Below are 27,081 nucleotides of genomic sequence, written 5' to 3'. Positions count from 1 at the left end.
TGTATGGCATCTTCCACCATAGAGTACGGGATTGTTATTGTCTGAAATGGGATTTTTTGGACTGTCAGTGATTTATCAGCAGCTAAAAAAAGTGTCTGCAGGCTTGTGGGACAAAGATTGTCCTAGAGTAGGCAGGATAGGCAGGCTAGAGAAAAGGCAAAAAAAAAGAGGAGTGATTAGTAATAAGAAAGGAAAGATCTATTTTCTGGGACACTACACAGCACTGGCTAGCACTATTCTTGTTCAGTTGAGGGAGCTGGGCCATTGACTTCAATAAAAATAAAACTGGGCTTTAAAGTTGTAATGAACTATTTATTAATTAGTATGCCCTAAACGTTCAGCGAAAGCCATTACTTAATGTGCATTATTCTCCTCTCCAATTTTCTTTAAATGAAAGGAGTTGATTGAATTGATTATAGGATTGGGAAATACGGACTCTTGCCATCTGAATAAGCCCAGTTACTTCCTTTTTTGCTTAAATTTCATCAAAAGCTAGCACAAAAGGAATGTCAATGACACAAGAGCAGAGCCAAATGCATCTGGCTTTACTGAGTGTAATTGTAATATCAAGTGCCTTGTTGGGTTGTGTCTTTTGGAAACAAAAACAACCTATTGTGGGACTCTGGATAGGTTCCTTCTCATCTGCATGGAACTCATTTTAAAAGGATGATTTAAAACAAAAGAAACATTATCCAATCCTAGAAGTAACCATTTGCAAGGCTCATTAATGCAATGCACTGAAGCTACAGTCCCTGCAATTCTATTGCATTGCTAAACTACAGTAATTAAACTACAGTCCCTCTGTGTTATTTAGCAAAGTAAATAATTACACCATGCCCCTGAGGTCTATTGTCAATTTGTAGCATCGAGCAGAAACCTTTGTTGTCATTCCTAAACCTCCATTTTAGGGGATCACATGCTTCTGGTGCTTCCCTGTTACTGTACTGAATGTTGTGTTCCATACATCTGACCAGCAGCACTGCACAGCCCCTGTATACAGGTGGTTTTGTCCAAGGAAGACATCAAAGTTTCAGACCTTACAGGAAGGTCTTAAATAATCAACATGGGTTTACTTCACAGGAAAGGCAAGCTTGTGTTTCACCTCCTAAAAAGGGTCTGAATTCATTCACTTGCGATAGAGATGTGAACCTCAGTGACCACTCTGGGAGTTTCAGTTTTCTGCTCCTAAGGAGGAAGATGTAGTTACTCTTGTTTTCATGCTCCTCCCAGTGGCAGAAAGGAAAGGTCCAGCTGCTGGCAACACATTAGAGAGACTTCTCTTCCCTTTGGCCCACCACAAGGAAAGAGAAAAGAAAAGAAGATTGTGAACATGGTCCCTGGAGGCTTAGTCCTTACCTCAGCCTCTTCAGAATTCTGCCCAACAACTCCTTTATAGCCAAGCTCTCTTCCTAAGGAATTGAAATATGTATATGTCCACCAGCAACCCTTTTCTCATTTCCACTTAAGCCCTGTGGAGGCAAACTTCTTAGATACCAGCAAGGAAGCAGAAGTTCACAAACCCTGCTATATATAAGAAAGAACAACATCCCCACGGGTGATGTGCACGACAACAGCAATAGTCCAGGGCACGAAACCCTCACTTCAAAACCAAAAATTGAGTATTCTCTACCTCAGCCATAAAAAAAAAAAAATTCTTAATACAAAGCTTGTTCCTGAAGGCCTCCCTGCCTTATACTCTTCCTCTATACACCAAGTGTCCAAATCCATTACCTTGACAGCACTGTGCATCACTGTAATAGCAGGAGTCAGACTCACAATTTTTGTGACCATAACAAAAGCAGAGTCCCATCGATTGGCACAGAGCTCCCTGTTTGAGACTGTTATTTCAGAAGGATACTTGCTTTATATCTTGTTGCTTTCTGCTTTGTGTCTCACCAAACTTGCACATATACCAGAACTTGTTTTATGGTCTCATTTTAATGGCTTTTCTGCATTCCAAAACCTAGCAAATAAAACAGATCAAAAATCCTCCAATATGGGGTTTTACTCACAGCTTCTTTCTCATCCTTTACATACTCACTCTTAACAGACTGAGCTCAGTACTGGAACCATCTCCCATAGTTTCCAAATGATGGCTGGGATGTTCTGTTCCAGACTAAAATCCAAGCATCCAGGTGTTTCACTTATAACACCTGCAAAGCTGGACCAGAGGCTTGGAGCAGTGAAGGAAGGAATAAAGAGGAGTAAGCCAACAAAATTCTGTATCAGGTTTTCCATCTGAGAAACTACAGCTTGTAGCAAGTATTGATCCAGAAGCAGGGATGGCTGCTGACTAGCATGTGTTTGGATGACAAAGTAAAGCCAAAGTAAACAGGTTACAATAACAACAAGAAATATCTGTCACCACAAACACACAGCAATATATCTTCTTTTACCATATCCCAGAGAAAATGGGTCCTATTTCTTGTGCTTCAATGTCCTTCCCTTGTCAACATCCCCTTTCTGTCAGTTGTGCTGTATTTAGCTTGGTTTACAGACACATGTCAGGGCCACACCTTGCTATGAATTTCTGGCAGAATATTCCAATCAAAGCAGCAAGTAGAAAATGAAATTCAGCAGTAACTGGATTTCTCATCAGTGATATGGGCTAAGCATTGCTACAGAGGGTACCAAACAAGTCATGGTTTACTGCTTTTTGCCTGGTACCCATTCACAGGCTTCTGAATATCAACATCGAGCACAAGGCAGAAAAGTACAAAACTCCCATTTTATCTGTCAGATAAGCCACTGACTGTTAAGCAAACACTAAAGCACTGAGAGAAGTGATTTCTCCACGTGGTCTAAGTAGATGTCAGGACATTACAAGAAGATGTGAGCACCACTGAGTATCAGTAACATTTGGATGTGTTACGAGAGAAAGATCTTACAGCAGCCATTGAAGCTGCGATGTGGAAGTGTACAGAGCACAAGCACATTTTTAAGAGGAAGGAAAATGGACAGAAACCATTTCAAATAGCTACGTGAAAGGATGACATCTGCCCTGGCAACAAAGCAGGAGATGAAATAAGACATGGTGTGCACTCCATTACAAAATCAGAAATCCTTGCAGGGAAGAAGGGCAGCTCAGTGTGCCAGTCCCACAGGGCCTCTGAGATGCAGGGAGAAAGATGGAGGCAGCAGGAAGGAGGGAAACACCATAAGAGCAATGGGAGCCTGCAGCACTCTGCAGGCAGCAGAGAGAAAATCCACGTTGCCCTTGAATGGACCCTCACAGAAATCCTCAGCAGGGATGACTGGAATTGATGACCAAATTTGTGAAGGGGGGAGGACCATGGAGGATGCTTCTCGGGTCTTTCAGGAGATCCCAAATATTTCGCAGCCCTGAGCCTCCCATCTGTTCCTGAGAATGGGATGAAGGATCTAATTAAATGGAGATTAACATGATAGGCTTGAGGCAGAATCTCTGCTGGAGAAAACTCAGTTAACTGATGGAGGGATCTCTGAACAAGTTAATGCAATGGTATAGAACAGTGAAAGGGAATTTTCCACGAGTTTTCAGTATCTTCACATGCAACAGAGCAAAGGTCCTAACCTGTCCTTAGCGGGTACAAAAATGATGGAGAAGAAAGGTTAAATCAAAATAAGATACAAATTGAGTTTCGACACAGTATTCTGGGTTCCTTGGTGATACTCAAGTAATAACACAACATCATGGCATGTTCAAAGAAAGGACCCAACCCTGGCAGGACTTCAGTGTCCCAGCCTACCCAGTGCATGGTCCATCTCCAGGGCACGATTGTCCCTGTGACTGGGCTGTGCTGGACAAACCCACAAAGAGACTGAGGCTCTTCAGTCAAGTACTCCGAGGTGAAACTGAGGGTCATGAGGCAACATTGCAGGGAACAACACAAAGAAATAAACAGCCCTTAATTAAAGGGTGAAATTAATATGTACCAGAAGACATAAACAGCAAAGGCTGAGTGCAATTTTCTGTCATACTGCTGCAAACTTCAACAAGAATTAGGTATAAAATGTTTCCAAAAATCCTAGGGAAATTTATCTGGATTTTAGGCAGAGGAAGAGAGCATCTATTTCAGTGTTCTCTAGATTATTTCTTTTTCCACATCTATCAAAGACCTGAGGATTCACTTGAAGCTTTGACTCAGCTAAGAACACAGTCCAAGCCACAGTCCAATCGATGGCTGTTGCTCCCTGCCTGTCAGGGGAACATATACCTTTCCCTCCAACATCTCTCTGAGTGTTCAGCTCTCTCTGATTTGTGTTCCTAAGTTCCCTGTCAGACAGGTAGATGTTAATATTCCCATTTTATTATTAGAAACTGAGGCAGAGAAAGTCTGTGCAGCTTGGCCAGAGTAGCAGAGGGAGCACCTGGTTTAGCAGAGAGCTGAAGCCCAGCTACCCAGTGCCAGGCAAGCAGCCAAACTGCTGGAACAGCCTCTGACAGGAACAATTCCCATATGGGGACAAGCCATGAACACAAGGACGGACTAATTACAATTAAAAAGGAATCTTCCCAGACCCAAACAGCACAGCAGCACACAATGCATAGTCAGTCCCTTACAGTAGGACCCTACACCGAGCAGGCAACGTTTTACCATCCAGATGGGTTTTGGAAAGCACCTTGGTGCTGAGTGTCACTGCTACAGCATGGACTGGGAACACGGCAATAACCCAAGCCCCAGGGTCACTCCCAGGCAGCCCTTCTTCTCCACATCCCACCAGCTGAAGCCATCACACCAACCCTCTCAGAGAGTGTTCTACCCCAGCTCAGCCAAGCCAGTCCTGGAGCCTCTGCTCCCCAAGCCCTGTTCACACACACCACGATTTTACTGCCAACACACTTGTTCGTTCCAGTTAAATCCCCTCTGTGCTTTCCTTTGGAAGGGAGGATTTCAAAATTTGATTTCTTTTAGTCACTAAGTACTCTGTGGAACTCCCAACAGCTCCTTCATCTGACACAGTTTATCCTTGTCGCCACTTTGCTGCATTTTATGTACAGGGACCCAACAAAACCCAAGGCACCATTTAACATGGCGCTCATCAGTCTTGTACCCTGCACCTGGTATCGCTCTCTCTACCAGAGTGTTACACACAAAATGGTCCCTCTAGGTAATGTACTCACTCAGGAAGGATGTTAACTTTCCCTTAGCAGAGTCTGTGACTGAAATGCTGGTGATCTCTGCAGTTTAAAGCACAACTGATAAAACATTTGTGCACCTCAGAGCCACACTGGTCTGGCTCACCTCATGGCGGCCGGGACAGCACCGGGCAGTGCTGGCAGTGCCCACCTATATGTGGCCCAAGGGGGTGCCTTAGCCCAGTCACGTGTGAGCACCTCCTCCTACACCTCCTCTGGGCTTTTTGGTGCTTCTTCCCAAAACCCTGGGGCAAGAACCAGACCCAGGGTGCCATCCCTGAGACACAAGGGTGCCTGAGCAAGCAGGGCCTCCTCCTGCCTCAGCCTTCTGCTTCCTCTCCTCAGGCCGTGCCTCAGCTTCCTCACCTCACCCTGCTTTGCTTAAAGCAGCTGAAGGTTTACTAAAACTGACTTCAACTCTTTTTTCCTTGACTAAGGACACAACTGGGCAACCCTGAGCTGCCAAGGATGAGTCAAAAGGTGTTTCAGCTGCATAGAGATGGGAACAAAGTCCTGCCCAACGCAGGTTCTCCCTAACCACAGAGCAAAGCCTGATGTTAGATCAGCACTGAAAAAGATAACCTGAAAGGAAGGTGCCACCCAGAAAACAGAAAAAGTTGTCTGACAAACTTGAGTAGTTTTGAACTTGCCAAGTTCCAAGTGCCTTATGCTACACCCAAAAATCCAGACAGAACCACCTCTGATGCTCTCTTGCACCCAGAAAATGTAACTGGGTGAGAGTGTAACAGCTTGTTCAAGTTCCAAATTAAATTAGTGGGAAAATTTTCACCCCCTCCTTAGAAACAAAACCCCGCCAAATAATTCCAGCCTCCCATCAGTCTAATGCTCCAAAATCTTTTAGGCTCAAATTCATCAAAGCAATCCATAAATGCTAAGTGAATTTCATTTACTCTTAGGGTCAAGTCCCTTAAACCCCCCCAAATCTGACTTTATTTTCTATGAAATTGATTTTCTGAGTATTTAATAAAGTAAAAGTAAGATCTTTCCAAGTTGATCTGCTTCAAAAAATTATGATGCATCATGTTCATTAGCATCTGTCACATTACACTGTGGGAGGAAGTTTACTATGAGTGACAGAATAATGTAAGTCAGTACATGCAGGTGTGTGACAAACAAAATCAGTGTAATCATGAGGCACAGAAAATGCTTTTAATGTTATGTTTATATATATAATTCTGTTAAATTACCGGGGCAGGACATAAAAAGGTCTCACTTGACACAAGTGCCTGGAAATCCTAAACTTGCACGTATAAAGGTGGAATTTCACTCACATTTACTCTAACAATATAATGTAGAATGTGAAGATGTGTGTGCAGTATCAAAACAACATTCCAAATACTGGTAATAAAATGGCATCCAAATGTTTCAAGTCTATGGTGGGGAAAGGTTTTATTTACAATTAAGTAAAGAGTTGAATAGGTGACTATATTCTCTTTCAGATAGGGACATTATTCACATCAGATTTTTTACTCACCTAGGCCCTCAAACTTGAATGGAAATATTTTCAGGGCAGTTTGTGAGGAATTAGCTGGGTGACTTCTGCGAGAGCTACAGAAATCATACCAAGCCACTCACTGAAATCTGCAGAGCCTGTTTAGAGACTCAAGAACTTGGCAGAGGGAACCCAAGCTTTTCATTGCTCAGTCACCAGTTCAGATCTCACATACGCCAGTGATGGCCAAGAGTCATCACCACGGGAAGGCAGTTTGGCTCCTCTGAAAGGAGCTATGAATCTTCCCCTGATGTTTCAGATAATCTCTCTCAGTTAGAGGACAGGGAGCTATTTTGTTCTGTCTTCAGGCCAGGGAACAGAGCCTTCTTCCCTGTCATGTAGACAGTCCAGGACCTTTAGCAAACATTTTTAAATCATCTAATTTGTAACTAAAAATAAAATGCCATTTCATTTGATGGCTGTGTAATAGTGATTTTATATAGTGCCATTAAAAGTAACATTTAGATAGGAGGAACTGCTGACTGCTGCTAAACAGCAGAAATTTTAAGTTCTTTGAGGCAAAGAACATGTCAATCTTTTATATGTCTAAAAAATGCCTTGAACATCTACAGCACTCTATAAATCATAACAGGATTGATACAAACAAACTGGAGTTATGGGATCTTACCTCTCTGGCAGACTTTGCCCTATGGATAAGGTAACTTACAAAGCAATAATGGAATATTATCAGCAAAGTAAAGTTTTAATGGCTTTTGATTCATAACAGCATTATCCTAGCACCATGTCAATAGAAGCAGTGCTTCATCTGGGACCAAAAAGTTCCAATTTCCATATGTTATCATGCAAAATGAGATTTTATTCTACCCTTGCCTTAAGAAACACTGAGCTATGTATGAGATCAGATGACAAAATTAAAATAATTTATTGTACTGGAAGTCTCTTCTGTTAGTTTTGGCCAAGATCCCAGTTCAAGCGATTAGTGGAACCACAGAAATTCTAATTAGCAGTGTGGGGATCCTCAGAACTTAGTGTTTGTATTCATGGTGTATTAACAAGTAGACTGACCATGCTCATCTTAACATTACTGTCTGCTCCAGCATTAATTGGCAAGACAGGAAATCAAATGACCACAGATAATTTGTGTCCAAAACCCTGGAAGCTCTCCTCACCATATCATGCAGTCCAGCTGTTCCAAGTGCAAGGGCTCTAGGAGCAGCCACCTTTCCCCCATCAGCATGCAAAAATCATGTATCAGATCCTGATGAACTCATCCTAAGGAGTCCTAAAGTTTTTAGGTGTTCTTTGCTTTCTTGTCTTTTGAGTCTCATTAAATTTTCAAGGATTTTTACCAGTCATAACAAGCAGAATCTTTTATGTTTAAATGCAAGTAGAATCCTTCTTCAAACTCACTTGACTTCAAGAGTCAGTGACTAAGAATGTAAATATTTGAAAAGACATGATAAAAATTGTAAGGCTTGTCAATATGCATCACCATCACTACTTAATAAAACTCCTCTGGATGTAAGAGTACCAGCCTTGCCCCAGTATTTTATGGTAAATAAGCAGAACTACAGCTGAAATTAACCTTGTTCATGTAATCCACAAAGAGCCTACATATCACACAAGTAATTTCTTTGTAGCATTTTAAAAATTTATAGAGGAGTTTTACAGGTGGCCCAGGGGCCAGGTGCAGATCTAGGAATAACTCAATCCTGACCAACCCTAGGGTCTGGGCTTCTGAACAGCCTTCATTATACAAGATAGCCTTTTGCATCTGGCCAGAAGTGAAAATAAGTGTTCATCCAGAGACCCAATTAAAGTTCTATTTAAAAGAAAATTCAGGTTCAGGTACAGTATGTGCAAATGAATAAACATAAGCTGTCCCAGCCTTCTGAGGCCCAGTCTGTCTCCAGTGTATATGCTATCCAGCACCAAGCATATTATGTGCAAATCTAAGAGTGGAAAAAAGCTCTGAAAGGCAAGAAATCAGAAGTGATTACTTATGGAGGGAGATGGGTCTCCCCTCATGTCAGCAGATGAAGAGAAGTTTCCTGGCTTTTATCAAACATCAGCTGCTGGTATAATTTAGGAGTTTCACTCCTGATGTCCCCAAAGCCTTGTAACATGAGACCTTCAGAAAAAACACTTTCCACTTGCAAAAGCTGCTCAGGAAATGACAATCTGATTGGCAGCTCTATAGAAATATCTAAAAAGCTAATTAAAAGGCTCCTTCTAGGCCGGGCCCTGACCCTGCCATATCCCAACTGTAATACACACTTCATATTCCAGAAGGCATCTCCCACATAATGGTTTAGCAACCTACACTGTTGCCAGGAATGGAAAAGTACACCAGACTTAAGCAATTAAGTTTTTCTGTGCTGCATAAGCTGGAGAAGAACCATACAAAGAAAAGAGCACAGAAAATGAACAGGATGAATTACAGAAATCAGCATTAAGAGATAAAAAACCCAGCTTCCTTCTTTCATTCAACAGGATATTTGATGGAATAAAGCTCGTGCTGACAAAGAAAAATGTAAGAAGCAGGAGTACAAATAAACTTGCAGCTAGCATTCGTTTTGCCAGACAGAGTTCAAAATGCAATTTAAAATTGACATTTTGGAGGAAATTTCTAGCTGGGTCACAGACTTATCCTACAATTTAGGGTAAACATGTATCTTTAAATTGTATTTTATTTGGAATTGCAAAGTCAGGCATACCAAAACCATTTTAGTTTTGTATTTAAGCACGGGGCATTAGTGGAAAAAGGGTATAAAGAATAAAGTGGGGCTTTTGTGTGTTACTGTGCTTTGTCTAAAAAAAAAATCCTTCTGTATAGAATAAAAGGTAGTAGAATCTAATCAACTGCTCCCAGCAGGTATCCAGAAGTACCACTTACAGTGTGCAGGAGACTGACATATAATCATGGCTGAAACAGAATTACAGCTCACATCCCCACATCAGTTCTGCTGATCTCCACTGGAGCTTGGGGGTGGAGTAAAAGGCAGAGGGAAGAAGTCCAGCAGACATTCCCTCATCAAAAAAGGAAAACTTCAAGTAGTCTAACCAATGCCAACCCAAAAGCTTTGTGAATTCACTGAATCACAAGAGGCAAAAGCACAAATTGTCCCACTGCAGGTGATCAACTTCTTGTTCCATTGAACTGGTTGAATAAAATCCTGCTCCCACCCATCCAGTCGTCCAACACTTTGATATTTATTGTTGTCATATGTATTTTTTAAAAAAAGATGAGAGAATTTGTTTTGTGAAACACAAAGAAAGGAGCCCTACAGCGTTCCCCAACACTTGTGCAAAGCATAAAGGTATAAAGGGCATCTTGGAATCAACAGAAATCTGCTGTTCTGTGCAGCTTCTAAGAATATGTTTGACATTTGAATGCTCTTAAGTTATTTTCTCCTGCAATGTGTTGGTCAGCAGGGAGTCACAAGGTGTTGTTCAAGGAATAAGTAACAGTTTTCACTACTAAGGCATTCACAGTCAACATGTTCCATACACCTCATTACCACTTGTATTAATAAAAAAAAAAATACTGTCTACTTTTCTTTTATGGCAAGGCTTGGGAGTGACAGATGATCCATCAGCTTATCTGTTGATCTTTAATGACAGCATTTTGCGTTCATTATTCCCTTCTTAAATCACCTTTTTTAAAAGTGGAGTAACTTATTTCCTCCTCTTGTCACCAGAGAAATTAAATGGTAGAGCATTAAGAGTGCTTGTCTAACAGAAAGACACACTGGCCACAGATTTCAAAGTATCAATAAAAATTGCCTAAGAGGAAGAGCAAAACCAGGAACTCATACCTCCTGGTCCACTATCTCTACCATCCCCTCACCAAAGAGGTCACCATATTCTGATGCTCTAACTCTGCACTGAAAACTCTTCAGAGAGAAGACCAAATAACACCTTTTGATTGTGCAATGCTGAGCATTCCCCTTGGCTGCAGAGCTAAAACGTGTTAAGTGTTGCAAGGCAGCCACCTTCCTGGCTGCCAGGAGCAAGGACATTTCCTTGGGGATGCCTGGAAGTCTCAGTCTCCTCCCAGGAGCTGCAGGAGCTCTGTGGAATATGGAGGCACAGACTGCACCACTGAAGGTCCTGCTGGTGCACACCAACCCAACGCAGCCCAACACAACCCTGCAAACATCAGGGAGGTTCTGTGTTTGTCTGTCCTCAGCTTATGGCTCACCATGAAGCCTGGGCTAAGAACCAAAAAATGCAGCACCTTCATGACACAGCAGCCAATTTGCTCTCTCATTTCACAAGAGTTTATGAGGTTTTAGGTTACAAACTTTTAAAGATATGAACACAGATGAGGAACATCAGTTGTAAAGTCGGTGAAAAATTCTAACTAAAGCAAAGAATAATTGATGGCAGGTTAATGCTGGGATGTTTTAATGTATTTGGCACAGGGAATTTAAATAAATCAGAGTAACAAACTTAATATTTGCCTGTCTAGCAACAGCACCTCCTAACAATAAAATTAGTTTAAATTTTGGCTAAATGCCTAATAAATGAGTTGTTAGTTTTTGTACTCCAATGCACTCTGTTAAGTAAGCAAGTCAACACGTCTCAAGTGGAATTCAGACGTGTGCAGTAGGCTCTGCTACAAGACAAATTCATAAACTGGTAAAAGTTGGAATTAATCATACCTTAAACACCAGCTCCCTGATTTCACATTCATTCAATAATCTTTTCCAGTCTATTATATCAAAGAACAATCCAATTATGGTACTTAAGTCTCTGTGTACAGTTGCCAAAAATAAATTCCTTAGCAACGCTTCCAATATCCTCAGAAAGGTTTCTGCACCACAGGAGATTTCTGCTTCTGATTTCTACAATATTTTCAGGTTTGACACACTAATGCCTCTCATTATCCTAACAGGGCTTACCATCCTGACTTGTATTTTCTGCATCCTGCTGTCTGTAATGGCTGACAATGAGAATCTTTTAGTATTAAACATGGCATCAACAGAACCAATTCAGAACAAGATTTACAGAAGAATCAGGCAATGCTTTTCTGACACATGGTTATGCTCATGTTTTCTCCCTTCCTCATCCACTGAAACCTTCCCATCAATAAGGTGATGTTAGGTACCTGAAGCTGCTGCACAGATACCTAAACATGTGCAGGCTCCACATTTGTAAGATGAACTATGACTAAGAATGACTTAGAGGCTTCTTCAAGTCTAGGTTATTGAGGGAGGAAAAAGAATAAAAGTAAAAAAAAGTTATTATATTTTAGAAACAAAGCCCCAAAATCCGTCAGAAAATCACTTCCATTCCTTCAGTAAGAACATGTTATGAGAATGAGGACTTCAGCAGCCATACCTACTTGGGTCTTATCAGTCAGTCTTAAGTTATCAAGCTTGGCTGGCATGTGCATGAGTATCTCTGTAGAACCTTAAAAATTATCCAGAATTACATAGATTTTTGTCTTGGACCTCCTGTAGTAACCACATGAAATCATCTACAAGGCCATTAAACCATCCTGCATAGAAAATAGCAGACAGTAAACTGGGAGAGACTCAGAGAAGCCCACTGACTCTGGAATATGTCATCACTCCCTTGGCATCCAATATAGAAAAAAGCACCAATGGGTGAATAACTATCTGAGCAGTCATTCACTCATCAGCATGCATTTGAAATTTGTTCCTAGCCTCCCTGCTATCTACTTCCAGTCCTAATTATGCAGACTACCCTACCCTGAAATTAAACTTTCCCAACTGTTACATCAATATTAAGATTCACATCTAGGAATGATACACCCCAAATTAAGCTAATTAGGTCAAATGGAAAAACAAGACTCATTTCAGACTGATTCGACTCATCTTTCAAAAGAAATGTCACTCAGAATAGGCTCTGGATCAGATTCTGTGAACCACACTCATGAAGAGTTTATTTAAGCCACTTTGAATATTCATTGTTGCATCAAAGAAGAAACCAAAGGATAGACAAGTGAATACTGTTGGGTTCTTCTGACAGGACATTCCTCCCTTTTCAGATTTTCAAGACAAGAGGTTATTTACTTTGTCCTGGTTCTCTGCTGAACTAAGCAACCTTTTTCCAGCTACCAAAGGCACACGTGTTCAAGAAGATACCCTTGGGTCATGATGAAGATACTACAGCAGCACAGCAAGGATGGAGTAAGAAGTCATTGCCTTCCTGGACTGAGGAACTGGGAGCAGGAAGCAATTATCTGGGCTACCATTCAGTAATCCTTCTGACCCATCCCTGCTGGAGTCTTCACCAGAGCAGCAGTGAGCCTAAGTAAGAGAGAGGAAGAAACAGCCATCCCAAAGAGCTGGCTGGCCAGGAGGGAATTCGTGTGGTTTCCAGACTATTAGGCTCCCAACAGGAGATGGACAGACAATGTCATTGTTCTTGGGGGAGAAAAAAAACCCAAGAAACCTCCAGAAATTATACTTTCCTATTTGATCCAAGAACCACAGCTTTCTACTATAAGTTGTACCTCTTACTGCTGTTAATTTGTCTATCATTTTTTATATCCTAAAATACTGTGAGGTGTCAAGGCTTTTATCTTAAATATTTCCTAGCAGACTTGGGTTTCTTTTATACAAAAATCCATACATGTAAAGAATAAAGGTAGTTAAAATTCTTATAACTCAGTTTTTCTTTGTGATTCTCTCGAGTCATTTATGTTCAAAACCTGTGTGGATGCTTCTCACTGGAACACTACACAAAGCAGAACAGACTTCATCTCTCATAATAGAGGTCACAACCTTAAAACTGGTGCATTGAAGAGAGAATCCTCTTCATCAACTGCTCAAGAGACAGTGCTGTCTTGGGGTTTGGCCAAAGGCCAGAGAATGAACTTGTGCAGGATCTGTAGGCCACATGCACTCTATATTCCAAGCACGTTTCTTTGCCCATGACACTTCTGACCTAAGGAAAGCAGCAAGTGCATAAGAATAGAAGGGAAACACCCAAGCCAATGCACTGCACCATACAGTCTATAACTTCTTCCCACACCCTAAGCTCCTCTGCTTTTTAATTTAAAACCTTCCTTTTCAAAGCAGCTGCAGTATGGCTCCATGGTAGAACGGCTTTTATGATGGAAAGAGGCCCCAGAGAAGTCTGACTTCACCTACATCAGACTAGTCTGGCAGGAGGTAATAGCTCTTAGCTTTCCCTTTCCCATTTCCAGGCTTTTTTCCCTCAACTCTTCTCTATTCTTCCCTGCCTGCTTTATGCATCTCCTTGTGTTTCTTTGCTCCCTCTGCTCCTCTTACTCATTCACTATAGAACTATGTGAACTTAATGGCATCCAGCCCACTGCCTTTGCATGGGCCTAAAATAAGACAGAGCAAGGCTGTCTGTACCAGTTACTGCTCTTTTGTGTAAAGCAACACATGCAATTGATCTTCTGTCAGCCAACTGTTGTTGCTGATGGCACTTTACATGCTCAGTGTCCTGGGGCCAAGCAAGTTCCTTTGGTAATAAACACATCAGGAAATGTTTCACTGCATGGCCTGATGCCTTCCCCAGTGTGGTTACCAGCACACTGCCGTGTGCTCCTCCAGCCTCACAGCTTTATAGCCTTGGTTATCTTCCAGAAGCAACCAAACTCCTTGTCTGAGTTTAGCACACCCTGTGCTGCACTGACCAAAAGCCCAGACACTCCAGATACACCCAAGCTGCATCCTCCATGAGGCCAAGTCTGTAAATCAGTTCACCTGACAACCAGGACTGCAGCAGCCTGGGTCTGGGAGGCTGTGGGGATCTCTGCCATTTTTTGATGTCATATGGAGGCTACACAGGACCCGAGTGTGTTGTTCTGGAGCAGAGTGGTGGTAAATTCCATAGAGAAACACTTCCAAAAACTTGTGAGAGAGAGCTCAAAACTGGCAGAGCCAGTGCTGAGTACAGCCAAGAAGCCTCAGAGCACCCACGGGGCACCAGGTGGAGTTTTTGCTTACTGCCCTCAGGAATATATAGTGAGGAAAATGGGATTTCCCATGAGAAAAGGATGAGTCTCAAATCTGTCTGATTAAGTGGGAGAAGAGAGGACCTGAGCTCTTATATTTGAGACATAACCAAAGTTTTAACAACAAAACCAGCTGATATATCTTTGCTCAGCTGATCAGCAGCTCCGACAACACAATTTTACTTTCAATAAATACATGTACATATCTTACTGGCAGCCAACTTTACATCTTCCTTTAGAGAGATACTTCTGGTTCAAAGGGTATTTCTAAGCATGGAAAAAAATGAATCATTTAAAAATTGAAGCATCTATTTGCATACCTATAAATATATGAAATAAAAGGCTTTTTATCAATTTAAAGATATATATAGAGAGACATAAATTAAAATTACAATTTTATAAAATCATTTAAATTGTTTGAATTCCATAAAAACCTCTCAAAACTTTTAAGAGATAGAATGATCATTATAGAATCTAAAGTTTTTATTCAAGTTTAAGCAATATGAAATCTAACACCAGAGAGCTGAGCTAGTCTGCATCACTTAAAAAATACATATTTCCAACCAACAAAATAAATACTTCTGTGGTCACTTGAAAAAAAGCCCTCTAAAGATTCTACCCTCCCTAATTCTGCATTCTGAGTGTCCCTCATGCAAGTTTAATTTATGCAGTAGCAGATATCCTGACAGATGGAAGCTGTATTGTAGACATGGAGATAAAATAATCCCTGAGTGAGAAGAACCAGGTTTGGTCTCAATAACACTTTACTCAGCACTCCAGGTAAAATCAATTTCATTAACTTTGCTAGTTAGCATAAATATTAACTTTGCCAGTTAGCAGAAATATAACCCTTTGATTAAAGCACTGGTTCATCAGAGGATCAGACTTTTCTCACCTGGGTAATAATCCAATATAATCTGTTATATATAATTCCTCTGCTAGGAAAATGATCTCTTCATATACTCTCTTGCAAAGCAGAGCTGCAATTCCCTGGCTGCAGGTTTTGTGTTTGTGCCATCTTGTGTATCTTGAACCACAGGCTGGGTCACAGTAAGTTTTCTGTTCTTCAGCTTTCCAGAATGAAGATACCAAGCACCATGGAACACGTCGTTTCGTGGGGCCTTTCAAATGCAACCATGGAAACTCTGCTTGCCAATGATTTAAAATAACCTAATCCTATAAAAATGCTAAATCACTCTGGCAAAGTTCCTGAAATCCCATTCCTCTGGTTATCAGCACTGAGTTATGTGGTACTGGAGCTCTCATGCTCTTCAGGCATCTTTCCAAGTCCTCTTGCCCTAAGTCCTGCTGCAGCCTCATTTGGGGCATGTTTCTGAGATGCTTCCAGAGAACTCAGAGGTGCAAAGGACAGAAGAATTGCAAGGTTCAATACAGCAGAAAAAGCCTTCGTGGCCTTTATAAAAATAGAATCTGTTTTCTGAAAGACACAGAGGATTTTGTCTGGTTTATTCCCAAATGTTGGGAAATTAAATAGTATTTAAAAAGTATTTTTTGCAGCAATTTAACGTATAGCCCTACACCACAGGGTAAGATCCTCATCAGCTATTCTGGATAAGAGGCTGAAAGCACTTGATTTTTATCTAAGCTCACCAGCCCTGACTTCCACTGCTCCTTGCAAGATGCACTCAGCATTCAGTGCAGAAATCCATTAAGATCCCTTCCTATGGAACAGATATGCTGGGTCCCTGCTGCAGGCATTATGCAAGAGTATTTGTGCTTTAATTGTGTGGGTTTTTTGAAACAAAGCTTCAACCAACCCTCCCAAAATGAGATTCACACACTTCTGCCCCAAGGAAAGAACATGAGGGAAAAATAAATGCAGAAATGCAGATGGCAACTCTCAGTATTGAAATGGGAGCAATAAGGGCAAAGAAAGGCTCCACACAGATCAGATGTGTGCATATATACTTATGTGGGTATATTTAAAATAAATCTCTTTTTTTTAGAGTCTTTGTTCAACTACATTATCAAAAATGGTTTTAAATACAAGTTTATAGGACTATTAAAGAGGTGAATTCATGAATGTATTCCTAACAAAACACACTCTGGAAAGCTTTAATCTATGAATTGTGACAACCTTGGACAAAATGGATTTTTAATAGAATATAATGTAAACTGCCTGAAACATTGTGATAAGGAATTTTTTTTAAGTAATGCACAGAAAAGGCATGATGCACTCTGCATGAAAGGAGGAAAGGTCTTAATTTAAAGCATTTTAATGAACACTCAATTTGCACAGGGAAATGTGAGAAATGGAGATGAAAAACTCCTGATAATGATAACACTGCAGAGGGGTGAAGGAGAAAGATTAGAAAAGTAAGCAAATTTGAAAAGGCTCCAGCAGATAACACTGGCTAAAAGGCATGCAGACTGTATTACAAACATGTCACAGACCAAAGCCACTCTTCTCCTTGCAGACAGTGTCTGTTGGTAGCTCTTATCAGAGCTGAGCAATGGGGAGAAAGTACAACTGAAGTACAAAGCAGTGGAGAACAGACCCCCCTCTGGGCTAAGGGCAAGATGGGGAGTCAGAGATTCCATCACATGCAGCTCTCAGTTCCTGGACTTGCTCACTTTCACCCAACCTCCCAGAGCTGTGCCAGCCCAGCAAGCTTGCAGGGCTACCAGGGCTTTCCACCTGCTTGCAAAAAGCCCAAGGGAGGCTGCAAAACCATAATAAATTGAGCCATCTCTTCCCCATGGAAAACCTCAGAGGCTCAGGCCTCCTGGATTTACCCACTTCTCTACTACCAGCACAAAGCTGGGCAAGCTTAAAATTACCACCAAGAGAGAAAAAAATGTCCCCCCAGAGACAGATCCAGTTCTGTTTACTAATAGCTTCTGGTCTGCAATAAGAGATTCATCCTGCTCTCTCACACATACATAAACTGCCTTTAATGAAGCTCCTAAAAGGAGGAACAGATGAATTAGGTATAGTGGCAGTTTTGCCACATTGACCTTAACAGAAGCAAGTTCAGGTCTCTGCTCTTTTAAATGAAATAGAAGAACCCTCACAAAAACACTCAACATTCTTAAAAAGAAACAGGAGGGCCACGACTATGACCAAAAAGACAAATTAAAGGAAAGATAGAAGTAAAATATTTACTCTAAGAACTACAATATTTGCAAATCTGGAAACGATCTTTCAGCAGTTTCTATTTCCATACTTTAATTAATCCAAAAATATTAAACTAATCTCACAAAGGCAAGGGTCAAAGTATTAATTAATTTGAGATTCATTGCTTTTGTGCAATTTAACAGTTCAACACAAAGCAAAAATCAGTTCTAATAAAACTAAGTTACTGTGACAGGTATAATTTCATGGATTAGTGAAACCACGAGCAAGGCAATAAGTTTCAGGGTTCATCCCAATTTTTGTCTAACTTTAAAAATAATTGTTTCAATAGAGAGGTTCCTCTCTAACGCCAAATTATCTTAAGTTTTCCTCTAACCTCAGCATTTCACTTTCAAATGGCTGGTTTTAAACTTGGTAACAGTGACTGCAGCATTTAGCAGAGAGCAGACACTGCACAACTCCTGGATCAGCTGCCTGAGTTCATTCAGGTTGAGATTTCACTGCTGGAACCATCCTGTGTCATCCACAAGGACAGTGGTTCCCCTCTGAGCCAGCACCTCTGCTGCCTGAGCTCTTCCTCCACTAAAGGGAGGATGAGTTCTTTAACAGCTTTTGAAGGAACTAAGAAATCTTGCCAAAAAGACAAAGGATTTGGAAACAGAGCATACAGTGCCAAATCCAGCTGCCAGAGCACTGCTTTATCAGTGCAGTTGCCCAGCAAAATACTGATGGAAGATTTAATTTCCTACATCACAAACTCAGAACTTCAACTTTGATGATGTGCTTTTTTTTTTTTTTTTTTAATGGGGAGGAAGTGCCTGAACCAGCTAATGAACTGAAATGCTTGGTATTTCATGCCAGAAAGCTTTGAAGCACTTAACCAGAGATAAAAAGTCACCAAGTCACCTCCCCTCATGTTGTGTGTTTCCAATGCAAATGTCTGCATCCCACTCAGCTGTCTCCATTCCCTGCATCCTAACAGGAGAGAAACAGGCACTTTGCACTTCCTAGTCATCAGGCCACTTTTACACATTCAAGAGGATTCTCACCTTAACATTGCCTATCTGTCCTTGTTGCTAAAAAGCAAACCCATGGATTGGTAACTTTCACCCTCAGCACTTATAGTACTGGTGTAGTACTGGTGCCCAGAGGAACTCTTTTGTTCCCCAGATACAACTTCAGAAATTAAACAGAGCAGAAACTCTTTTTGCACTGCAAATCTCAGGCAACAATCTTGTCTTGTCTAAACAACTACTAACAATCACTTGTCTCCCTAACATGAGCTTTTAGAAAAGGATGGATGCAAAAAACTCCTCAAATAAAAATTTTGACATAAAGGTTTGTGATTTCCTAATTATGACACAATTTCAAGCTAAATTTACACGTAGTGTACTTTAAATACAGAGTAACTGCATGATAATGGAAGGAAATTGCTTTTATTGTAAAAAACATAATTCTGACTAACAATGTACATTCCTCATTACCTTTGATATAGCTTGTGGGAGCATTACCAGAACAAACATACACAGCATTCAGGAGACAGTTCACAGACACTCATATGTTTTGCAGCACTAATGAATAACACTTAACAGCTATTACTTTCATAGCTCGTCAAATAAAGACAACAGCATTGTCCTATATTGCTTCCAATTATTCTTCATGTTTCTCTACTTTAATCCATTTCTTTCTGTTGGTTCTTTGGCAACAGGAATTCTCCTGCTGCCTTGTAGGTGCACAAAAAGCAAACCTGAGCCAGGGCTAGTTGGCTGCCTCCTGTTTCATTAGATCATCTACTTCCGAAAGTCAAAAATTAAATAAAATGGGAAAAGCTCTCATCAGACCACCTACAGTTTTTGCAGTGAGGCTGAGAAAGAAAAAACTACCACTATTAAAATGGCAATACAACCCATTAAAGAAGCTCTTGTATGAATCTCAGAGCATTTTAGCAAGGGCTCTTACCTGTTCTCTGCGTTTGGGTCGTTGTGCACACAGGTGATGGTGGCCATGCTCCTCGCGCTGTCTGTCTCTTCTTGAACCCCCCACTGGTCTGCATCACTGACTCTGATGTCCAGGATCTTCACACCTGGGGCTGTCCTAATTCTGTTGGGGAACAGCAGGGATTGCCTTAGTTATACATCTCCTACAAACGAATCCAGAGGAGGTAAACAAGGAAGGTGAAAGGAAATATTCCCTCTTTCATTAGTAACAGACTGCGTTGAAACTGGAAGTGACTCTGCTTTAAAAATATACAACAGGTCCAATCATTTTAAGGAGATGAAGTATGAGTTCCATTATGTGTAAAGCCAGTTAATTTTCAGCTTGAACAATGTGGAGAGAATAAGAATGTTTTCTGCTTCGGTGGCACCAGTTTGATATAAATGAAACAGATGTGACTAAGCATAAGTTGATTTAATTTGTCCTGCAGTTTAAAATGGAGAATCAGAGCACTGTGATATAAAATACAGCCTTCTTCCTGCAAACCTTTGGGAACAAAGTGCCTTTTAATATTACAGAAATCTGCATATCTGCATGGAAAAAACATTTTTCACTGCTCAAAGACCATAATGCAGGGAGGGGAGAGAAGGAACACGTTACCCTAGATCCAGGACTGAAGGATGAAAATGATTTTGCCATTGTACTGGGATCTAGCAAACTGGGCATTTCAAACTCTTGAACCGTCAAAAATAATATGATTTTGACATGGAAAACCTTGATTTCCAAAGCACAGCTAAGGCAGTTCAGCGGTTGGTAAGCATCACTATCATTTGACTTAAAAAAAAATTACCTAAAAAGAAGTCCATGCTCCATTGAGGCTCAGTGTTAGGAGCAGATTGCAAAGGAATAGGAAACAAACTGCTTTTCATAGCAGGGATTTCATTTGTGCAGCTTGACTCGTGAAACAAGCTTGGGATTTCAACAGGAGTGCTGCAAGTATGCCTGGAGAACAATTAAGCAGAAAGCAACTGCTGTAGTGCCACATTTGCCACCACTGTGACTTAATTAATTAAAAGCAAAGCCAAGAGAGACCTTATAGTTGTATGGTGGAATGAAACAGCACTGCTGAGACATGAAGTGTTACTTAACACTGAACTGTGATGGATTTGCCCTGCTGCCTCCTGGCCAGTTGGTGTTCACATCACACTATAAAGAATTTCCTCCAGGTTCTAGCAGAGTTCATGGATTCAGATCAAAGTAACTTCAAGACTCAATGGGTGGTCTGTTCCTCTGGAAGGAATTAAGTCATCCTGCTTTTATAATATCGTTTTTGCCTGTAAGGCTTTCCTGACATGATGGGCCAAATCCATGCCTGGCATAACCAATCTGAAGAATAATTTTTCCTATAAGGAGAGAATTTTACTTGATACTTTTCTAATTGTTTCCTTTGTGATTCTCCACAGACATTGCTATCTGCAAACAGCATGCCTCAAAGCTTATGTGCCCTTTCCTACCATCTCTTTTTTTCAGGGGAACATTCATTTATTCTGTAGTAATTACATTGGACCAAATCATTCCTGCAAGATACCTACACAGCTTCATTTCAGACTGACTTGTAATTTACATGAGCTGGAGAATTAGGCCTTCAGCAACAGATTCAATAATTTTTTTCATTAAGACCTACTCAACCACTCAAAAAAAAAACCCCAAACCAAACAAAAACCCTCAAAATCAAAACACTTTAAATTTGCTCTTTCTTAATCAAACTGATAAAGTCTAACAAGTCTGCCTCCCCAGTGCCCCTCAGTTTCCTGTGTTTTGTCTTCATAACATGCCTGGAGACCTCCAACCCAACTTTCCACCCAAGTCAAAGCCCTGGCTAAATTGAAGAGCAGGAGATGCTGGGGGCAGGTCAGACAGACACAGGACATGTCAAGCAGGGACATGACAGGACAGCTGGATTTCACCCATAATTTGAGGATTCTTCAGCCTTTTTCCATCTGTCAGAAGCCTGAAGCTTGTTATCTCCTCCTACACAACTTTTGCATACAGACATCTTCAGCTCCACAGCATTTGCTTTCTTCTACTTGGATTCAAACTGAGCAGGTCACTTTATCCCAACAGGGATGGACAGCAACATGGCCCAATTCCCTGCAGCACCTGAGCAGTACCAGTGTGCAGCTCCCTTCTTTATGGAAGCTGAAGCTGCTGCTCCTCTTGACCTCCATCAGTACTCCCTACAAAGGTCAAGAGCCTAAAATATCCAAATCTATTTTCATGCCTGGCTGTTCTCACCTCCCCAAACTTGTTGCACCCCAAAACACTGGCATCCCTCTTGGACCAACCCTTCAGCCATGTCTGCCTTTCTCAGCCAGGGAGCTTTGCTGTTGCTTATCTTGTGACTGAATCCAACTTCAAGCTGCTTTCTGCCTGGCTGGACAGCACAAGTGTCCCCTTGCCTGTCCTCTTGGCTCACCACCTGGCTTCTCCTTTAGGGTACTGTCACTTAACAGGAGGGCTTCTGGTTTTTGGCAACACTGTCATGTTGGCTGTGCCTCCAGCTTCCAGTTGCTGCATATCTCCTGTCCTGTTGGGTTAGCATCAAGTGAACATCACAAACTCTGCTCCCCAGCTACATTTTCCAAAGCCATCTCAGAACACTGCATTTTAGAGAAATTTCCAGTCTAATCCCCTGTAATGCATCTGCTCTGGTGGGCTGAGACAAGATGTCATTTTGCATTTTTGGATATCAGTAGAGCCAGGAAGGTTGAAAGATGGAAAAAACTTAATTCATCTTCTCACTTCGGAAAAAGTCAAGAAATTCAAATTCAACTCAGCCTACATATGGGAGGTTTGAGCCTGCAATTCTTCAGATATGTGATTCATATCTTTAAATCTGCCCCAAACTCCACAGGCATAAAAATTTTTTCTAATCTTGTGGATCAAGGATTTGAAAAAGAAGAAGAAACTCCCACCAGAGCTGACATTAACTGGAGAAAGAATGGTGAGTGACCAGAGCATGAGCTCAGGTCATGGGTTGGTTTGTTTGTTGCCCTGCTCTGTGCCAGGGTTCAACTATAAGCCTGGGTGGATCATTTAGTTTTCTTATAACTCCCTTCCCCATATATAAAATATTAGGAAGTGCTCTTCCAGCTGCAAGGGAGCTGTAAGGATGAATAGGACTGCTTGAGAAAAATCTGAGATCCTTTAAATTTACCACCTGACAAAAAAAAAACTGCCATCTCTGGCTTGAAAACATTGTAATGATCTTCTCCTGAAGTATTTCACAGAAGAATGGCCCATGTAACTGTTACCAAGACAGCTTAATTCCCTTTTAATAAAGGTAATTCTAAGAGAAAGGGGGGAAAAAAAAGGAACAAAACATGAGAGCCAACTGGAAATTTGGCAAAACTGACATTTCATTTTCATTATACACTTGCTCTCTGCAAAGCAGAATTTTCAGACAGAAAACTGTCTTGTTAAAAACCACTTGCCCACTTTTAAAACATTACAACTTACATGGCATTTTCATAGTGCGATTAGCAGAGATGTCAGAGAGACAGAGGGATAGTGAATGAGCTCACCAGACATGAGCCTACAGCAGGGCCCCCACATCCCAGCCTATCCACACACCTTGTATCTCAAAGGAGGTGATCTCTATTTAGTCCTGGTCCCCTCTTCTCTGGGGATGGAAGAGGTCCAACAGGAACGTGCCATCCCCAAGCACTCCTTTTTGACACTTATCCCCACAAGATCTTAGGAGGAGGTAGCAGGAGGGGAAGACAGGGCTGACAAGTTCTTAGGAACAGGGAATCAATGATACAACTGCTTCCCAAGTGAATGCATCCCTCTTTTCCAGCTATAAATGTAGAACAGAGGAAGCTGCTTTCAATGGAGACTACAGAATACATTTGGTATCCCTGACTGCTTTTTCCCTGAACAGAGTGTCCACAATTTACTTTGGAATATAAAGATGGGGGCACAATAGGCAGAATGGAGCAGGGAAGCAGGAGCATCCCCAGCCTTCCAACTTGGAATGACCAGAAATTATTTTAAAATGCAACCCAAGCCCTCAGTGTATGCAACCCCATGAATTTGGCTGCTCTAAACCTCTTCTCTCAGTTGCTGTAAGAGAAGGAAAGGAGAAGGAACAAGTAAACACCAGGGTTGGAAAGTAACTTAAGGGCTGCAAGAGGATTTGCACAGCTGAGCACTTGGAGGAAGTGGTGCAGGGACCTCCCAGTCAATTAACTGCAAAATCTGAAAGGTAAATGCTTGCTTGTAATGCAAAACCAGCAACACACCCAGCAGCAGTGATTGGGAAGTAAAATCTTGGCAAAAGGAACTTTAAAACAGAAGCAGAAGGAAAAGATATTTAGGAAATAAAACAGGAATGTGCTCACAGCAGATGGAAAATGCTCAAAATTATGAGAAAAAAAGGCTTTTTAAGAGCTATTTTAGGAATCCTCTTATGTCCCCCAACCCCATTATAGGGGAAACCATGATCCAAGCTAAATCCACTCTCAATGATGTACTAATTATAACAGTTATGATAATAAATTTCATTTGTAATTTCCAACCATTTCTGTTGTCAGCTCCTCAACGTGCATTTTTAGCCCAATTAAAAATAAAATCATTATCCTTCCCTTAAAGGAAATCCAAGCTGGAGGCCAGTTAACTTGGTTATAATTATACTGTCTCTGCAGAGCCAGAATGAGGGCTGATAAGTCCTGATTCCCAGGCTCACACTTCAGCCAGACATCCCTACCTATCTTTAAGACCAAAGCAGAGCAGAGCTGAGTAATTTCAAATGCTCACAGAGCATTTTACATGTTTGAAGAATTGCACAAACAGCAAGCAATTAGTTCTGAATGAGGTCCCTGGGGAGTTTCTAGTTAAAATACATGTTTTAAGATACATTAAGCCAAGCACCATAAATTAAAATAATCACTGAATTCAGGCATAACATCTGGGGACTTTTGGGGTGTGGGTGAGATGAGCAGTGTTTCTGTATAGTGAGGAATAGAAGCATCCCTGTAGAAGGGAGGGGGAAGCAAGTGGAGTTTGCTGGGAGATAAAAGGAGAAGAGGGAATGTGGTTCATAGATGCCACATCCAAGTGAATTTCAAGGTATTTGGGAGGAAGGCACAGGCAGCCAGGAGTTCATTGGTATGAATGGTTTCCAAAAACCATTTGGAAAACATTGCTATAGCAGATGGAGGCTGAGGCAGGACCAGGATTTCCCCAAGAGAGGCACCAGCCTTCTCCTTTGTGTCTTCCTAAGCTGCCTGGCCAAAATTCTCTATGGATAATCCAGAAATACAAGGAAAATAAGGTGACACAAAGTCACCCAGAAAACACATGGTAGAACCAGGAATCAGCCCAGGGGTGCCAAGGAATATCTTGGTATCTCCAGCATAAACCCACCCAACTCTTCTGCTTCTACTGTAGACCCCCTAAGAGCAGTGTGTGCTGTACCAGAGACAAGACCAACCTGGGGGCAAATGCACATTTAATGCTGTGACTCAGCCTGTGTGTGAAATGAGAGAGTCCCACCTAGCAGATAATCATCCTGCACAGCCTCACTTCTCCTGGAAGTCAGATTTACAACAACCCAGGGGATCAGGCCCTAAATCTTCACAAGCTAAGCAAGTGTTTATTTTCGAGAGCATTTTCCCAAGAACTTTACTTCTTTGTTCCTCTGTATTTTAAATGACCTGTCACAGATTTATGTTCAGACTACTTCCCCATCAAATTCTCCTTAAAACAGCAACACTAAGCCAGCTGTGCTCATTCCCCCAGTTCCACACCAATGTCACTGGAAGTAAAGCCAAGTGTGTAAAAATGCACATCACAACACACAAACATCCCAAAACGATCCCAGCTCTCTCCCAAAGGTCACAGTCTTGTGAAGAAGAAAGTCTAGAAGCACAAATAATTTGCTGCTTTATTGAAAAGAAAAACAGGAAGCCTGTAAAGCCCTATGGAGAGGTGTGGGTAGATGGCAGACAGGTGGCAACATGGAACAGAGGGCAACTGCATCAACTGAAAGGAAACCCCAAGGAAAAGAAATGGGAGCAGCAGGTTAAAAAAAATAATTAAAAAATTATAAAAATTACTCCATTGACTCTCCCTTCATAACTGCCCCAAATTCACTTTCCCAACAAGATGTGGATCTGCTGTGCTCTTCCTACCTAAGCCCTGGTGTCCCTGAAATGCCTCCCACTCCCAAAGCTTTCCCAGATGTCCCTCACCTGTAGAGTTGCCCTTTCTGCATCTCAGGACCTCAGCACTCTGACTTTTACAATGTATCAGGAAATTTGCCTCCTCCCTCCCCTGATTCTCAACTTCTCTTTGCATCTGCTGCTTCCATACAACCTTTTCTCTTATTTAACCCTGCCGAGGCTCTGGGCACGCAGTTATTACTGTCACATAGCAGAGCATCTCTCTGTCCAGCAAGGAGGAAAGTCAATGGTGGGTAATAACATGAAAAAAGCTCTGAAAATAGAAATGCTAAAGATTTAGAACAATACAACCAACACTCTTCTACCCAAAAAAGTGAAGCTACCAATGTAATTTTTTTTTCAGCCCATCAAATGCTTCTAAATATTCTAAGCACCAAGCTCACTAGCATATTGGATTTTGAATAATGAAAAGAGTAAACAGGATTTTAATTTGGATTCTGACAGTAAAGTGCTTTCCATGTGATAAATTAACTATTAGGGAAGACAAATTAACACAAGCTACCCTTGAGGATGATGGCTTCTGATTTTGAGGAACCTTTTACAGAAGCATGGGCAAAATAAAGCATGTTGAGAAATAGCAGATGATGATAGGGGGAGGATTTCAGCAAAAAATCCTCCCTCCTCCTTTCCATCAAACTGTTGGTATAACTTCTCTAAAAAAGTGCAGCAGATTTACTCAAAAGCCCTAATTTTTCTAAGAATCTCTAGATAGTCTAGGAGAGATCCTCAGCTGTTCTAGATCACCAGAGTTTTATGATTTTTTTACCAGTTCTTTAATGCTGAAAAGTTAATTTTCACATCTCTGGAGCATGGTCAGAAAAGGAGGTGTTACCCTTTGTTATTTTTTTGGAAGGGGAAGACATATCAGAAACATTTTCTAGATATAAAGATATGCTCCTAAAATCAGCAGAGTATGTAAATGTCTCCAAAGGACTCTAATATTAAGTTGTATTTCCAAATGCAATGGAAAATTCCCATTTTTTCTGAAAGAAAGAAGACATCTTAAAATTTCATCTTCCATTTCAGCAGAAACTCCATTTTTCAATCTGCTCTCTTGCTTACTCAGGTAAACAGATAGAGCTTAAAAAAAAAAACAGAAGAAAGGCACCCTAATTGGCTTGATATTAAACCTATTACTTTTTATTCCTATTTATTTCTGTTACAAACCAGACCTGTCTGTATGGGCTTCTACCACTGCTATGGAAACCTGACGGTTCTGGAGCCTTTATGTAATACCAGATGAAAAAG

General features: G+C 41.1%; 1 protein-coding gene across 1 annotated transcript in view; it reads right to left on the bottom strand.

Moving 5' to 3' along the window:
- Positions 1-27,081, bottom strand: part of TMEM132B (transmembrane protein 132B) — a 209,615-nt gene that overhangs the window by 92,172 nt on the left and 90,362 nt on the right. Inside the window, exon 3 of the mRNA XM_030460487.1 lies at positions 19,613-19,753. Coding sequence (XP_030316347.1) covers positions 19,613-19,753 — 141 coding nt within the window. The remainder of the gene's footprint in view (positions 1-19,612; positions 19,754-27,081) is intronic.

Source organism: Calypte anna, chromosome 15 (genome assembly GCF_003957555.1).
Source record: "Calypte anna isolate BGI_N300 chromosome 15, bCalAnn1_v1.p, whole genome shotgun sequence".
NCBI classification, from domain to species: domain Eukaryota; kingdom Metazoa; phylum Chordata; class Aves; order Apodiformes; family Trochilidae; genus Calypte; species Calypte anna.
The sequence above is the reverse complement of the archived record's forward strand: the minus strand, read 5'-3'. Positions and strand labels throughout refer to the sequence as shown.